The sequence below is a fragment of the Lynx rufus genome, unplaced genomic scaffold, assembly GCF_022079265.1.
Source record: "Lynx rufus isolate CCGP_SWC_20201006 ecotype Redwood Valley unplaced genomic scaffold, mLynRuf1.p SCAF_29, whole genome shotgun sequence".
Lineage (NCBI taxonomy): Eukaryota > Metazoa > Chordata > Mammalia > Carnivora > Felidae > Lynx > Lynx rufus.
Window position 1 is genome coordinate 258467 of NW_025814844.1, and position 15202 is coordinate 273668.

General features: G+C 57.6%; 1 protein-coding gene across 3 annotated transcripts; it reads right to left on the reverse strand.

Moving 5' to 3' along the window:
* Positions 1 to 160: 160 nt before the first annotated feature.
* AIFM3 (apoptosis inducing factor mitochondria associated 3) lies at positions 161 to 14685 on the reverse strand. Of its 3 annotated transcripts, XM_047090250.1 has the most exons (22): positions 14621 to 14685; positions 14212 to 14397; positions 12639 to 13437; positions 12020 to 12188; positions 7645 to 7858; positions 7287 to 7396; positions 6961 to 7070; positions 6821 to 6865; positions 6496 to 6592; positions 6307 to 6419; positions 5929 to 6015; positions 5405 to 5496; positions 5166 to 5296; positions 4959 to 5074; positions 4779 to 4850; positions 4639 to 4702; positions 3971 to 4047; positions 3738 to 3855; positions 2229 to 2327; positions 1870 to 1945; positions 1215 to 1319; positions 161 to 299 (listed from the first exon to the last, which is right to left on the reverse strand). In XM_047090250.1, the coding sequence occupies exons 4-22, from the start codon at positions 12048 to 12050 to the stop codon at positions 260 to 262; spliced, it is 1797 nt and encodes a 598-aa protein (XP_046946206.1). In that variant the 5' UTR covers positions 12051 to 12188; positions 12639 to 13437; positions 14212 to 14397; positions 14621 to 14685; the 3' UTR covers positions 161 to 259. The 3 variants fall into 3 exon arrangements, with proteins under 3 accessions (XP_046946206.1, XP_046946207.1, XP_046946208.1); XM_047090251.1 differs by lacking the exon at positions 12639 to 13437; XM_047090252.1 differs by lacking the exons at positions 12639 to 13437; positions 14212 to 14397 and having other exon boundaries at positions 14621 to 14681.
* Positions 14686 to 15202: the final 517 nt, after the last annotated feature.

The window sequence follows — 15202 nt, forward strand, 5'->3', positions numbered from 1 at the left end:
CAAGAAAGGGAGAAGAGGACAAGCCTGTCCTGCCTCCATTGTCAGCCATCAGTGGCAGCTGAGGCCTTGGGGGGTAAGCATCTCCTGGAGGCAGCAGAAGCCTCTCTGGAGGTGAGCCAGGCAACCGAAGGCAAGCACTGGGAAGGCTCAGGTTCTGCCCTGGGGGATCCTGGGAAATTGGAGGTTGGCACCTGCCCCCAAGGCGTGGCCTCTGTCCCTGGTGCCCCAGCGTGCCTGCCCAAGTCTGCTGCATTCGAGCTCAGGATCCTTTCCCTGTGAGCCAGGACATGTCGCCGGTCCTGCAGGAATGAGGGGAGGAGGAGTCAGGGTAGAAGACAGAGGGTTCCCCACTTGGCACCATGAACAGCTGATCGCTGAGGACAGCAGGGGGCCTGCTCTGTGCCAGGCCCTGGTGCCCAGCAGGAATGGGTACTTAGGCATAGAGGGAAAGACCATGGGGTACAGGCTCTGGGCTTAGGTGGGAAAGGCTCAGAATGGTCAACAGGAAGGATAGAGAACCACGTACTTGCTGTGCAGCACAAACAGCCTTTTCGAAGGCAAGAGAGAGAGATAGAGAGAAGGCCAGGAAGAGAGCATGTCATTCATCATGTTCCCTCTTGGTTCTCCATTGTTTCCAGCCTGAGGCCTACCCCTGTCCCATGGCCTCCAGGATTTCCCCAGTCCCTGGGCAGGGGGAGGGGGCCTCTCTGCAGGCAGTTTAAGCCTACAGGGTGACTCCCATTGGCACCAGCCTGGGGTGAGGGGAATAGCTGACATCCAGTGTCTCCCAGACACCAAAAAAACCACCCAACAACTCTATGTAGGGTGTCCCCAGAGGCATCACTAGCTGCCTTTACCCCCCTAGCTTCTGCCAGTCTCAGTACAACCATGTCCTGTTGGGTGTCCCATGCCAGGTAACTGCCTAAGCAATGGCTTTGACCAAGGGCTTTGACCCCTCCCCACAGCACTGGGCCTGCCCTGGGACAACAGCTTTTTCCCCTTCTATCCCCCAAGAACACAAATAACCAGCCCATTCACAAAGCACAACCCTTGTCCCAACCACCCCATAGTCCTGATGCTCCATAGACTGATGTGGACCAAGAATAGAGGGAAGGCTCTGTAGGGCTATGGGGGTGGCTGGCTACCAAGGACCAGTCCCTTAGGGGACCTCCTCCCCCCCCCCCCACCCCCATATCTCTGAAGCCCACACTCACTCCACCTCCCGCTTCCGGATGGCACGGCCTGAGGCTAGCACCTCAGCCACCTTGGACACGATTGGATCGTAATTCATGCTGGCCACAGCAATCACCTCATCGCCTCTGCAGGGACAGAGTAACTGAGCCTGAGGACTGCCCAGCAGTGGCCTCTCTTCTTAGAGACCCTGATGTACTCCTCTTCAACTGGGGCCCAGGGAGTGATCTTACCCAGGACAACAGAAATATTCTGAGCACCCAGCCCTCCCTGCTTTGCTTGGCCTAGCATGGGCTTTAGGATCCTGCCAGAGGCCCACTGAGGTTCCAGTCTTTCTCCTCAGTGGAGTTCAGAGCTGAGCTCCAGTCCTGGGATCACCACTCTCTCTCTCTACCTGTGTGATTTTCCTCAGCGTCAAAGCAGGAGTCAACACCCACCTCAAATTGCTGTCCTGAAGATAAAATGTCCTGTCTCAGTGCGTGGCTGCTGGAGTTATTACTGCCCCACCTCCTCACATTCCCTTGGTGGGTCTCCTGCCTAGCTGCCTCCCTTGGCCACTTGGTCCATCTTTCAGGTAAGTCCCCTCCTCTGGAGCAGAGCTCCTCTGGGATGAGTTCCCCTTCCCGACCGAGCTCCCGCTGCTTCGGCGGCTGCCACGTTCCACCCAGTTGCTCTCACTTGGTGTAAAAAGCCACGAACTTGAGCTCTTCCAGATCCCCCTGGATGATGACGTCGTCGAAGCCTTCTCCGTACCCTGTGGGCCGTACAGGAGGGGATGGGGCTCCCCCGGGTCAGCGTCCTGTGGCCTCCTAAATCCCCCCTGAATACCCCACCAGGCCTTGCTCCCTTTGTCCTTTTAGGTGGTCCTTTTAGTCCACCCCTAATCAGTTTTCACTCTTCCTACAGCTGACGCGGCCCCGCCCCTAGGATGCTCATAGCCCCGCCCTAACTTCCAAGCTCCACCTCTGCGCTCCGCACACACCTTAGCCACACCCCTAAACGCACTTGGCCCCGCCCCTGCCCGGGCCATCTGTTACCAGCGTAGCGCAGGCTCTTGCCAAACATGGCTGTCCACAGGTAGGGCACGGTGCTGATCTCCGCCTCCTGCGCCAGCATATTCTGGGCCGCCACGCGCCCTGTAAGACTCAGGGTCATGAGATCCCCGACCCTAGCCCCGGCCACCCCTACACTGCCTGCCGGGGCTCTCTGGGGACCTCTGACATGTGGAGCTACTCCTCCTTGCTTTCCCAGAGGTGAACAGGTGCATCATGGCTCAGCCCATTGCCCACACTCAATTGCAGAGGAGACACCTGGCTCAAAGCCAGTCACTTAGATTGCTTCTCGAGAGAATTTGAATGAAGTGCCCCACGTCTAGAAGGTCTGTTTCCTGGCGTTGTTGGGCTGCCTCCATTTCAGGTGTGCACCCAGACAATAATCGGACACATCAGGTCTGAAGAATGGGACACAAGTGCCCAGGGAAGTAGGGATAACAGCCAAACCCAGGGCCCCAGAGAATAGCGTGGGTGGCTTCCCAGTTCATATTCCCAGGCCCCACTGGACCCTGTAGTTGGAGGGCTATGAGAGCCTCCTAGACCCTCCCAGTTAAACCTTAATTGTACTTGGCTGATGAGTGGTCTTTGGTTCCTTAAAACCAGCACCAACTTTAGACCTTGAACCTGAGCAGATATTGGTACCAGGAGTGGGATTTCAGGCAGCAGATGCTCAGATAATGTGAAGTGAGAGAGGAGAGGTGAGTGCAGGGAGTCTGGTGGTCCTCCCCACGAGGCAGCTAACTTGCTTGTACCTACATCTTAGGGACTCAGACCAGGTGTTCACAGTAAATGAGGCTTCAGGGGCATGGTGACCACCAAGTGTGTGTGTGTGTGGTGGGGGAGCTATTCCTCATAGAGCACGACAGTTCTCCACTGAGCCCAAGTTTCCAGGCCCAAATGGCTGCCTCCCAGGGGCCTGCATGAAACAACTGTGTTCACAGAGCCAGTCGAGTGGCCCAAGGGAGACAGAAGCACTGAGTGGGAAGGTGGCCCGTGTCTTACTAAATCCCTTTCTCTCTCCCTGGGTGACTGCACAGGTTGGTGAGGATGAAAGGAAAGGAGGGGCTGGTGGAAGGATGGGGTGGGACACTGTGGCTAGTTGGGTGGGGTTTCCTGAGGGCACTGGAGGGGCATCTGTGGATGGGCCACAGGGCTTGCTCTGTCAGGTAGCTTTTTTTTTTTTTTTTTTTAAGTCAGCTTCATGCCCAGTGAGGAGCTTAACATGGTGCTTGAACTCACAACCCTGAGATCAACACCCTGAGATCAAGAACTGAGCTGAAGTCAAGAGTCAGATGCTTAACTGACTGAGCCACCCAGGCTCCCTGTCATCTGGCTTGATCACCTGGAGGAGGCTCCCAGACAGGCCACCGCAAAACCTTGAATGTCTAACCCAGAGACTGGGACCCAAGGCCAGCAACTGAGGAGTGGGCCTGGGGGAAGCTGAGACCCTGGGACATCCTCCCATCCCCCATCCTGCCACAGGGCTGGCCATACCCTGGGCATGAGCCATCTGCCAATGTGGGATGTTCACTTTCCGATTGTTTCTCCAGGTGAGGGGGAAAGTGACAGCATCGCCAGCTGCAAACACGCCCGGAACGTTGGTCTGCATCATCTGTGGGGAGAGGGCCCAGGGCTCTGTGGGTGGCACAGCGGCCTTGACTTGGACATGCCACTACCCCCGGCCCAGCACCCTGCCTGCCCCCGCCACCACCATCCCCCAGCCCCACCTTGTTGACAGGGATGAAGCCTCGGGAATCCAGATTGATGCTGCTCTGCCTCAGGAAACCCGTGGCAGGAACCGCACCTGACAAGACAGGGGCCACCATGTCCATTCCCTGGTCCCTCCCTTCTCCCACCTCATTGTTCTCCATGACCCATACCCTTCACTCACCACAATTCAGCCCCAGACCATTCATCCAATGGGCTGCCCATCCTGCAGCCTTCATGCATCCTGTCCCCTCTGCTTGGACCCTCACAGACCCTGTGCCTCCCATGAGGCCTCATGTATCACCTCCTCTGAGAAATTCCATGAAGCCCCTGGTAGGGTCAGCATGCCATACCTTCCCAGCCCCTAGGCTGCCACCTCCCAGCTCTGTCCTTTCCCAAACTGGCACCTCAACTGGAGCAGTCTGAGGCTTGTTTGTGTTCTGCAGCCCACATGGGGCAGGCTGTGGAGTCGAGTATTTGTGGGCAGCAGTCACTGGGAGCATCCTCCATGCCAAGCCCTGGCTAAATGTGGAACACCCATTCCCTGATAGCCTGGTGAAGTGGGTATGGTTGGGGTACCCATTTTACAGATGTGAAAACCAAGGCCCAGGGAGGGGAAGAGACTGGCCCAAGGCCATTCTGGAGCATGTGCAGGTGCTCATTTGCACCTGCCTGCCCACTCACTCACCAATGCCCACAACACAGACATCAGCCCGCACAACCTTGCTGCTCTTCAGCACGACCTCCTTCAGCTGTGGGGAGGGGGCGGGTTAGCAGGTAGGCCCAGCTCCTGGGAACAGGGGAGAAGGGGCAGGAAGAAGGGCCCACCTTTCCCTCCTGGGCCCGCAGCTCAGACACCTCTGTCTGCATGTAGAACTTGACCCGGTTGTTCTCAAACATCTGTCAGGGAAGGTGGGCAAGAAGGCCATGGATGAGAGCATAGCCAGGGGCTGGGCTGGGTGCCTGGAGTTCTGACAGCCCAGGTGCCGAGAGTCAGAGTGGGCTTACTTTCATGAGGGCACGACCGACACGTTCCCCCAAAAATCTCCTGAAGGGCGTCTCCTCCAGCTCCACCACGGACACTGAGTGGGCCTTTTCAGTCAGATAAGCAGCCACCTCCATCCCTAAGGGGTGGTGCATGGTAGTCTAGCACCCTGCACCCTGGGACCAGCCATGACAGCCTGACCACTGCCCCCACCAGCCCCGGCTGCTCACCCAGGAAGCCAGCTCCCACGACCACTGCGTTGCGGCCCCGGGCTAGCCTCACCACACGATTGGCATCTTCAGGTGTCCGGATGGTGAACACGTTCTCCACCTCTTTGCCTTTGCAGCTCAGCATCTTAGGGCTGAGATGTGGCCAGCATCAGTGAGGGGCTCCCAGCACCCAATCCCTCGCATGCTAGCTGGTGCCCTGCCAAGTGCCAACAGGGTACAAGGGGGAGACACCCTCCTACCTGCTCCCTGGTGCGAGAAGCAGCTTGCTGTACTCCAGCTTGAAGCCATCCTTGAACACAACCTTCTTGTTTCTCACGTCCACCGTAACCACCTGCAACCCCCGCCAGGCAGAGTGTGGGCCTGGCCGTGGACTTGGGCCTGGCTGCCCCTCCGAGCTCCTGCCAGACCCTCTGAACAGGAGGTTCCACAGGCACTGTTCCTGCCACCTGGATGGTCCTCTTTCCCTCACCTGGCTTCTCCTTACTGTTTAAGGTTCTGACATCACCTTCCCCTCAAAGCCATCCTTATGCTCTCCGGCCCCAGCTCTGAACAGATTTCTGCATGTGCCCACAATCCTGACTGGAAGAATATCCAGTGCTGCCTTCCAGGCCTGGAGCACTCCTGGGAGGGCCTAGACATCAGGGCCAAGAGGGCAGAACACCTCCCCCCACCACACACACCTCCAGGGGCCTGCATGTCCTCACATCATTTGTGGTTCTCACTAAGTCTTCCCCAGACTTGTTTCTTAGTCTTGGCCCCATACCTGGGCCTCGGTGAGCACCTCGATGCCATAGGCTCGGAAGAACTCCTTGGGCCTCAGGGCCAGCTGCTCAGGCTGTGCATCCAGGGACTGCAGGAGATAGCTATCTTGAGATAAGGCCAGGTGGCCAGTGTTCCATTTTGCAATGGAGGACCCGATGCCTAGGGAGGGTAGGGCTGGGCCCAGGTCACAAAGGGGCTGCAGAATGGAATTCACCAAACCCACATCTTTATAGGGTACCACAGACAGGCCTGGCCTGAGCAGAGAGGCAGCTGGTCAGACCCCCAAGGGGTGACAAGCAAGGCGCTGAGAGGGCCTGACTGTGCCCAGAGAGCTAGGGGTCTGGGGCCTGCCTGGGCTCCCATTTGCCCCTCCTCCCACCTTGCTGAGCTTAGGCCGGTCATAGGGAAGGTGCCGGTCCAGTGTGCACAAGACGATCCTGTCTGAGAACCCCTCCTGCCGCAGTGTCTCTGCACATACCAAGCCAGCTGCACCTGAGGGGATGGTGCTATGGGTTAAGGGACCACCTCTCCCCCACCCTGCCCTACCCCTCATAACCTCACCACCAACCTGCGCCTACAATCAGCACGTTGGTGCTGCTGCTGTGGCCAGCACTTGGAGAAATACACTTGGCCATCACTTTGGTTCTTCGCTGTAGCTGCAAGGCCTGGGGATGTCCGGAGAGCAAGAGGCAGCTGGGAGCTGGAGTCATGGAATGGCATCCTCCCTATGCCATCATCCCAGCAGGCCAGGTCCTGCTGCTGCAGTCCAGCCTCATCCCCACTGCACAGTTTTCACTCTGTCCCCAGCCACAGGGCCTTTGCACATGCTGATCCCTGGGCCAAGATGCCCTCCTCACTTCTCCTTTTTGCCTGAGCCCAAGCCACGCCCTCACCTGCTTACTGGCTCGGACGTACACCTTCTCCTTCTCAATCTTCACCTGCAAGGGCTGTGTTGCTCAGGACCAGGTTTTGGGGGGCTCCATCCCCTGCCCTGCACCCCCAGGCTCCCACCCTACTGCCCCCCTGGCCCCACCTGGAATTTGTGCAGACTGTCCAGGCCAGGGAAATCCTCTAGGTCACCGGTGCCGATGTTGAAGCAGGCACCATGCCAGGGGCAGCGCACCCGGCCACGGGACAGCACACCTAAGGGAAGCAGTGCTGGGCTGGGGCCACAGGCAACAGCTCCCCTCCCCTGCGTTCCAGCAGCTGCTCGCCCCTCCCCACAGCTCAGGAGACCCCCACTAATAGATGAGACCCTGGAGGTCCAGGGAAGAGCCAAGCCAGCCTGTGATGGTGCAGTGGCCAAGCACCCTTCAGGGAGGTCCCACCCCACCTCCTGTGTGTACTGGGACAGCTCACCTTTCACCAGGGGTGCACCATAGTGTGGACACTTGTGGCCCAGAGCGTGGAACTCCCCGTTGTCCTTCACCAGCAACACTTTCCCCCAGCCCAGCTCTACTTCCCGCATCCTGGGGAGGGGCTGCACTCAGACATCAGGCCAGACACCAGGCACCACCTCTGGTGGGCACCTCTTCCCAGAGTCTAGCTTTCTGGGGAGCAGGCCCAGACCAGGAGAGGCCACACTGGTGGTGGCTGGAGCAGGTGCTCGTCAAGGGCTCCCTCCAGGCCTCCCAGCCCACCCCATCCATGGCCTGCACCATGCCTTCCCATCTTGGGCCCTCTGACTGCTCCCTGCCCCACTAGACCCAGCACCCACTGGCCATTCTCAAGGTCCTTGACATGGCAGATGGCGGCCTCCACACAGTCCTGGGCACCAGGGTACGGGTGAGGGGCGGGCAGGCGTTCCTCAGTGTGGAAGTGGCGGGCTGTGCCATTGCCCTGGTAGGCCCGAGGGCTGCCCTTCCCGCTGGCTGACAGCTCCTCCTTGCCCCGCTCCTTCTCAGGCAGCACCACCTCAATCTTGAGCTCCACTGTAGGGTAGACAGGGCAGCACTGTGAGTTTCCAGCCCTGCCCACCTCCTTGCCCACGCCACAGGCTCTGGGCAGGCTGGTCCCTTTGAGTTTGAGTTCTCTCCTGTGCCTCCACCTCTCCAGAAAGCCATCTGCAACATCAGCAAAGAGCCTTAAAACAGGCAAGAAGCAGGGGCACCTGGTTGGCTTAGTTGGTTAATTACCCGACTCTTAATCTCGGCTCAGGTCATGATCTCACAGTTCATGAGTTCGAGCCCACGCTCACAGTTCATAAGTGCTGAGCTTGCTTGGGATTCTCTCTCTCTCCCTCCCTCTCTTTCTCCCTCCCTCTCTCTGACCCTCCCCCGCTCAGGAGCAAGCACAATCGTGTGTGCACGCCTGCACGCGTGCTCTCTCTCTAAATAAATAAACTTAAATTTTTTTTTTCATTAAAAAAAAAACAACAGGCTAGAAGCAGAACAGAGGCAGCAGGAGGTGAGCTGGGTTGGCTTGATTTCATTCCTGCATGTTTTCTTTTTCAGTAACAAATTAGTGAGGGGCCCACAAATGGAGCTCCTTTGACCCTGAAATTGCTTTTTCTCTAAGAATTTACGTGGGGTGAAGAACCCTGGTGGCCTGAATCCTGCTCTGATTCCAACTGCATGGTCCCTGATGGAGAAGGACATCCCTAAAGGATCAGGGGCATGTTTAGGGTCTGACTCCAGGGAGAACAGGGCGTTCAAACCTGGGTATGGCTCATTTTCCAGCCAGTGAATCTGGGTAATGGGAAACCAAGGCTTTGTTGTTCTGTTTGCAATGTTCCCATAGGTTTGAGATTTTTTTTTTAATTAAAAAAAAAGTGTACACACTGTATTTTCAACTTCTTAAAATAGCTATGCTCACCAGTTTAAGAATCCATCATTTGCCAAGCACTGGTTTTTCAACACCTTCATGTGCAAGGGTGTGGGGCCTTGGGGGTGAACTGTACCCAAAGGGATGGGTGCACAGGGACTGTACAGAGGGGAGTGGGGCCCACCTTGAAGCTTCTGTGGGGCAGATGCTTCCCCAGAGTGCCCGTGGCGACTACTCTAAGCAGTCAGTTAGCCGGAGACTGTCATTTTCTTCTGTATATTTCTCTGCATTTTCTAAATTCCTTACAATGTGCCTGGGGTATTTTTCTAATTAGAAGGAAACAATAAACAGAATTTTTAGCAGCAATAATCTGGCCTCCTGGGCTGAGTGATGGAAGCTAAGCCCCTGGCACAGCATGGGCCCAATGAGGAAGCAGGAGTCCAAGGAGTCCCAAGTCCCAAGGCACCAGAGCCTCCAGCCCTCTCCCCTTTTCACCTCTTCTCCCCTCCACCCCAGACCTGACACTCCAGAAATAAACAGAGTCACACCTCTGGGCCTTTGCCTAGGCAGTTCCTTGGTCTGGGTTGCCATTCTTCCCTGCCCTGGCTCACTGCTGCCCATCCACTTGAACAGCTCAGGTGATGCCTCCTCTGGCTGCCCACTCCCTGCGTGTCCCTCCTCTCTTGCAGAGCTAATCCCCCACTGGCTTGAAGCCTGGGAAGGTAGAACCCCTCCCCCTCCTTATCCTCAAGTCCCAGCCCCTAGCCTGGCTCAGGCATGGGAGGGGAGGGAAGGGGAAGGGGGGTGGTTGAGGTCCCTCCATGATTCCAGCTGGGCAGGAAGGGAGCACACCACCAAGCTGAAGCTGTTGTATCAGGTGGGAGAAGGGGGAGGGGGGCGGGTTTAGGGTGGGGTAGGTTCTGTGCCTCCATTTCCATACTTTATGTAATAATGTTAGAATGTTTTGAGAAGAATCAAAAAGGAAAATACTCCTGGACTCAGCTGACACCAGCTATGTGAACTGTAGAGAGGGAGCTCACAGGAACAGCCTGGCAGGGGCCCAGATAACAACCAAGCCAGGCTGTTTTCATCCTCCACCTCCTTCCAGAAGGCTCCAAGGAGCTCGCTGACGCAGTCTAATGGGAAGCCATTAAGTCAGGAACAGTAGTGTAAAGGTGGATGGAGAGGGTGTCTCTGCTCACCCATAGAGCCAGATCAACCCTAACAAATGATTCCCAGGTGCCCATGTGACCATGGGCTCCTGCCTTAGCCCCTTTGGACTGCAGATGCCTTCATTATAAAACAGAGAACAGTGCCTACCTCTTTGGTGATAGTCAATGCTGAAGGATTTAATATATGTAACCCAGAGCAGAAGCTCAACAGATAAAGCTGGGTAGTAGCATTTTATTGGTGAGCTCTGAGCTTCCTGACAGCCATGGCAAAAAGGGAAAGCTGTTTGGTAGCACTTGTGTCCTATTAAAAGGCAAGTGACCAGATGCCAAGAGAGCTGCACTTCCTCCTAGTTCTGAGCTTAGTGTGGGTCTGGCCTGGAATACTTCCTATCAGGAACACAGAGCCAATGGAACACAAGGAATACAGAGTGAGCTCAGGAAATGTGTGCTGATGTGCTCCAAGTCAGAGTCAAGCAAGATAGAAGGTGAAGAATTTGCACAAAGACCTTGGGCTTGCTGTGGTCTCCCTATAGCCCCTGCTGACCCCAGCTGAACTTCTATGGCCCAAATGCTCTCACTCCCACACCCTGAAATTCCCTGAGCCTCACCCCTGACCTGCCCAGTGTTGAGTGCCTGGGGTCTAAAATCGTGCCCTTCTGCCATAGCTCCACAGGGGAGTCCTGGAAGCAGGGAACCTAGCTCCTAAAAGAGGGGATAGTAACATTCTGCACAGCCTCCTGTGTGCCAGGCCCTGTGCTAAGCGCAATAGTCTGCATGAGGGGGTGGAGGTGGGGGGCAAAACGGTTAGCCCCACTTACATATGAGAACACAGCAGCACAGAGAGGTGAAGTCACCTCCCCAAGGCCACACAGCCAGGAAGGGGCAGGGCTGAATTTAGGCTCAAGAATGCAAGTTCTTACCACTGCCTCTAGGGTGGTGAGAATGGCCAGCTCCTGAACTGGGAGCTTGGGGCCAGGGGCCTCAGGTAGGCCAGCCTGTTGAGGCCCTTTACAAGAAAGTGCAGATGGCACCCTCTGCTTTTGGCTTCCTGCCAGCCCAGTAGTCCTATAGGAGCCAGATTTGGGACCAGCTAGCATTTTTCTGCCCACTTCGGATGGAGGAAGGCTGAGGTCAAGACAGTGGACATCATTTGCTCAAGTCATACATGGAAGCAGGAAGGGTGGTAGGATCAGGCCCAGGGCTGGGTACCCACAGCATAGGCATGGGGGGAGGGAGAGCTGGCTCCTGAGGCAGATGAATGGGGTGTTCCTCTGCCTGGCAGGGCATCAAAGGTCTCCTCTTGCCCCAAGTTCTCCCTCAGACCCAGGAAAGGGAGAATAGGCTCATGTGTTCCAAGGTAATGGAGCTGATGGGTATCAGGTAAGGGGAGCTGGGGCGAGCTGGTTGGGGCAGGGTGGCCTGGGTGGCAGGTGGGCGGGGGCACTGACTAGACACTAGAGAAGCCAGTAACATGCCTCCATTCTTTTGCCTTCCTGAGTGTTGTGAAGAGAGAAGAGGGAAAATAGGGGCTGGAGAGAGAGCCCAACAGACAGGGGTCTCCATGGAGAGCAGACCTGGGCCTCCCTTAGCATCTGTGAGGCCCCCACCTCTGGCCAGAACTTCTTGGGCCAGGCAGGGCAGGATTTCATGCACAAATGGGGAAATTCGGCCCAAGGTCACACAGGACATCAGAAGAGGTGAACACTCCACCCTCATGGCAACTTTGAGAGATCAGGCTCATTTTGTAGAGAGGGAAACTGAGGCTCAGAGAGGTAACTTGCATGACCTGGGTCACATAGTGGCTGAGGATGTCCTCAGAGTCCCTCTTCCCCAACCCTAGGGGACACTGCCCCCCTCCCCTCCCCCAGGGCAGGAGGAACGGGTAACTTCTACTTTTCAAGAAAGATTCAGCTGCTATTCCCACCACAAACACCCAAATCCCCAAATAAAGAGGGGGACCCATTGGAGGGGATCCAAGAGAATGGCTCCAAGCCCCCACTCCCTCCAGCCTTCAGGGAATTAACATTCGGAGCCGGCTGCCACCCGGCCTGACCTACTTCAGAGGCAGAGGGGGGAGGGGGAGGAGGAAGGATGTGGCTGGAGAAGGGAGGAGGGAGGAGGAGGGAGGGGAGAATGAGGCAAGAAGAGAGGAGGTACCTGGCTTGGGCTTGGAGAAGCACCCACCCATGGCGAGTGGCCCACAGATGAGTGGGGGGCAGGTGCACAGATGGCTGTGGGAGTCCTAGGGTGCCCCCGGTGGGGCTGGACCCCCTGTGGCCCTTAAAGATGCTGGAGCTGCCATCCCAGCAGGAGCTGCCTCCAGGACCTGCAGGGGAGACAGAGGCATCTGTAGGGACCAGGGCTTTGATGGGGAATGTGAGTAGAGATACAGAGAGATAGAGACAGACTAGGGGAGGGGCTTCTGGAGGACAAGCACATTTGAGCTAGGAACCATGTAGGGGACCTTGGTGGCACCTCCCCTTTGAGGCCTCACTCTCCCCTCCCATCTTTGCTGTGCCTACTGCCTGGGGAGCCCCTCTGCTCCAACCTCAGCCATTCTTTTAGGTGTAGCTGCCTTGTCCAGTAAATCCTGATTTCTGCAACCCACTCAAAATCCAGCAGCTAGGGAGGCCACAATGCCTGGGGTCAAACCCCAGGGCACCTTGGGCAGATCAGAGCCTTCCTGGTCCAGGGGTTTCTCTTTCCTGCAGTGGGGGTAATGTTTAGTTTTCTCAGACCCTGGCCCCTACCCGGCTGGCAGCCCCTGGATACCCACCTCCTCCAGGGACAGCCACAGCTTCTTCTTCCTGGCCCAGCCCAGAGGTGGACCGGCCCTGGAAGGCAGGGCGTGGGGTGGGGCAGGGGTCCAAGAGGCTGCCCAGCCTCTACTCCTCCTCCTAGTGTGAATTAGGCCAGGAGAGACTGGGGGCGCGCGTCAGGGGGTGGGGTGGGGGTGGGCTGGGCCAGGCTACTTGTCCCCAGGGAAACCCAGCTCCATGGTGAATAGAAGTGGGCGGCCAGCCCAGGCCTGATGGGGTTGGGGGAAAGGGAGGCCAGGCACACAGCCCAGGCCCAGCAGTCATGAGCTCCCACCCTGTGCACCTCCCCCCTTCACAAATGTCCTCCAGGCCTACGATGCTGAGATCACATCCAACAGCAGATGAGGAAACTGAGGGGCCAAGGGCTTGCCAAGGTCAGGCAGCAGGCAGGGCCATCCGGGTGGCCTCCCACTTCCCTCCCACCTTGGTTAGTTTCAAGATAGGAGGGGACCCAGGAAGCCCCCATATCACCCTGCAAGCCACAAAGCCATGGGGAGAGGTCACCTGGTCAGCAAAGAGATCCCTGCAGCCAAAGTCCTCAAGGCCACAGGGTGGGCCTTCTGGAAGATTCAGCTTACAGACTGGACTTTGGAAGGCCTGGGACAAAGCTGCCCTGTTTACAAATGATCTTCCCCCAGTCCATCCAACTGTCATCCTTTCTGTTTTCCCTGGAAGTTCTTCCTGAAGTCTAACTGGAGGTGGGGCTGGCACCTATTTGGTCTTGCCCAGATCCCTGCAAGGGCTTTGAGTGGGTGCCTGAGAGCAAGGGGGGCAAGAAGACAGGAGGAAAAGTTGGGAAGGACAATCTACTGCCTGGCATCTGATGTAACCTGCACTAGAGGCACCCATTACAATTCAGGAGGTGGTGGTACTTAAAGGCCACCTGGGCATACCGATGCCCTTTAACCCTCTCATCACCAAGGCAAGTCTGTAAGATTTGGCTACCACCTGCCCCACCTGTCCCCTCCCTGGGCACAAGGGGGCCCCTCCCCAGATCCTGGCTTCTCCTCTGGCTCAGCCATACCTACCTCCTTCCTGCCTGGCCTAGGCTTCATCTGCTGGGCCACAGATGTCAGAAAAGGTGGAACTTTCACTTGCTGCCAGTTACCTGTCTAGGCTGTTTCTCCCTTCCCAGGTGCCCAGGTGTCTCAGATCCTCCAGAGCCTTGGGCCTGGAAACAGACTTGCTGGGGATTGAACCTTCCGCAGGCCTACCTTGTGCAGGCTGGCTTGGAGCCCTGCTGCCTCAAGGGCAAAGGTTCTTGCAGCAGGAGGGGGCCCTGCACCCCCCCCCCCCGCCAAGATTTTGTGGAGTGCTGTCCCTTGCCTACAAACTACCCAATGCTGAAAAGTTGTAACAGTGCCCAAGTGCTAACTATCCACCAGGAGCCTGTGTCCTGGTTCACAGGGACACCACCCTCCCCTAAGCCAGTGCAGGCTAGACAGAAACAGCAGTGGGGAGGTTGCTGTCCAGTTGGGGCCCTCAGTGCCTTCCAGCGTTCCTTGGGATGGAATTCAAGTTTGCCCTCACCTGCTCCCCTGCCGGGCTCAGGCGCAAAACTCCCGTGCACTCTCCCTGCCTTTGCACGTGCAGTTCCCTCTATCTGGGAAGATCTTTCCTGCAGCCTTCCCGCTGGTCCAGGTGCCCTCACCAAACCGGACGGCCCAGGAAGGGGGACGGGTACACCGCAGGGCCCCGCGGCAAGCGAGGAAGGGCCTGGCGGGGGAGGAGAGAAGGAACAGAGGCGCTCCAGCCTCCAGCATGTCTCTTCTCCCCGACTGCCGACCTCAGCCCCCAACGCGCCGGCCCGGGGTCCAAGATCTGAGAGCGCGCGCGAGCTAGCCCAGGTCGCGGGGACTGTGGAGCCGGGACCCGGCAGCCGAGCCGGGATGGCGGGGACAGAGGTCTGGGGCCTGGGGTCCCCGGGGCGGGCACTCACCTGGGTTCGGCGCGGGCCTCCGTTCTGGAGCCGCTCGGGGCCGCGGCCGCCTGGGGGGGGAGGGGGAAGGGGGGGGAGGAGCGGGCGGGGGCGGGGCCGGCGCTGCGGCGACACTGCGGCCGGGAAGCCCGCGGCGCCCAGCACCGCCCCGCCGGGTCCCTGCTGGTAGTTGGGGGTCGGTTCCAGGTCAGGGGTCAGGCCGGTGGCTTCAGAGTCCTCACAGAGGGTCGCGGGGTATGGGGAGGCATTCGGGGGCCCTTCTGGCCATGGACGCCGCCGGCGGGGTTTGGGTTCCCAGGGATCCTCTGGACCTTAGAGGGGCGCATAGCTGGGCAGCGCACCGGATCTGATTCTTGCTTCTTTTCTTTCTTTCCTAAGTCTTCGAATCGTGGGCGGCGGAGTGACGTGGGGAGTGGGAGTTGAATCACCCGGAGTAAGCTCCCCAAGAAGGAAAATCCAAATCACTTCCCACTACCCCATAGGTAACCTGACTCCCTTGGGAGGCTCAGTCTCCTTGGTCTGCCTTCTCCCTACACTTAATACGGTCTATTTTAAATTATATTCTATTACATTTTCTTTTTC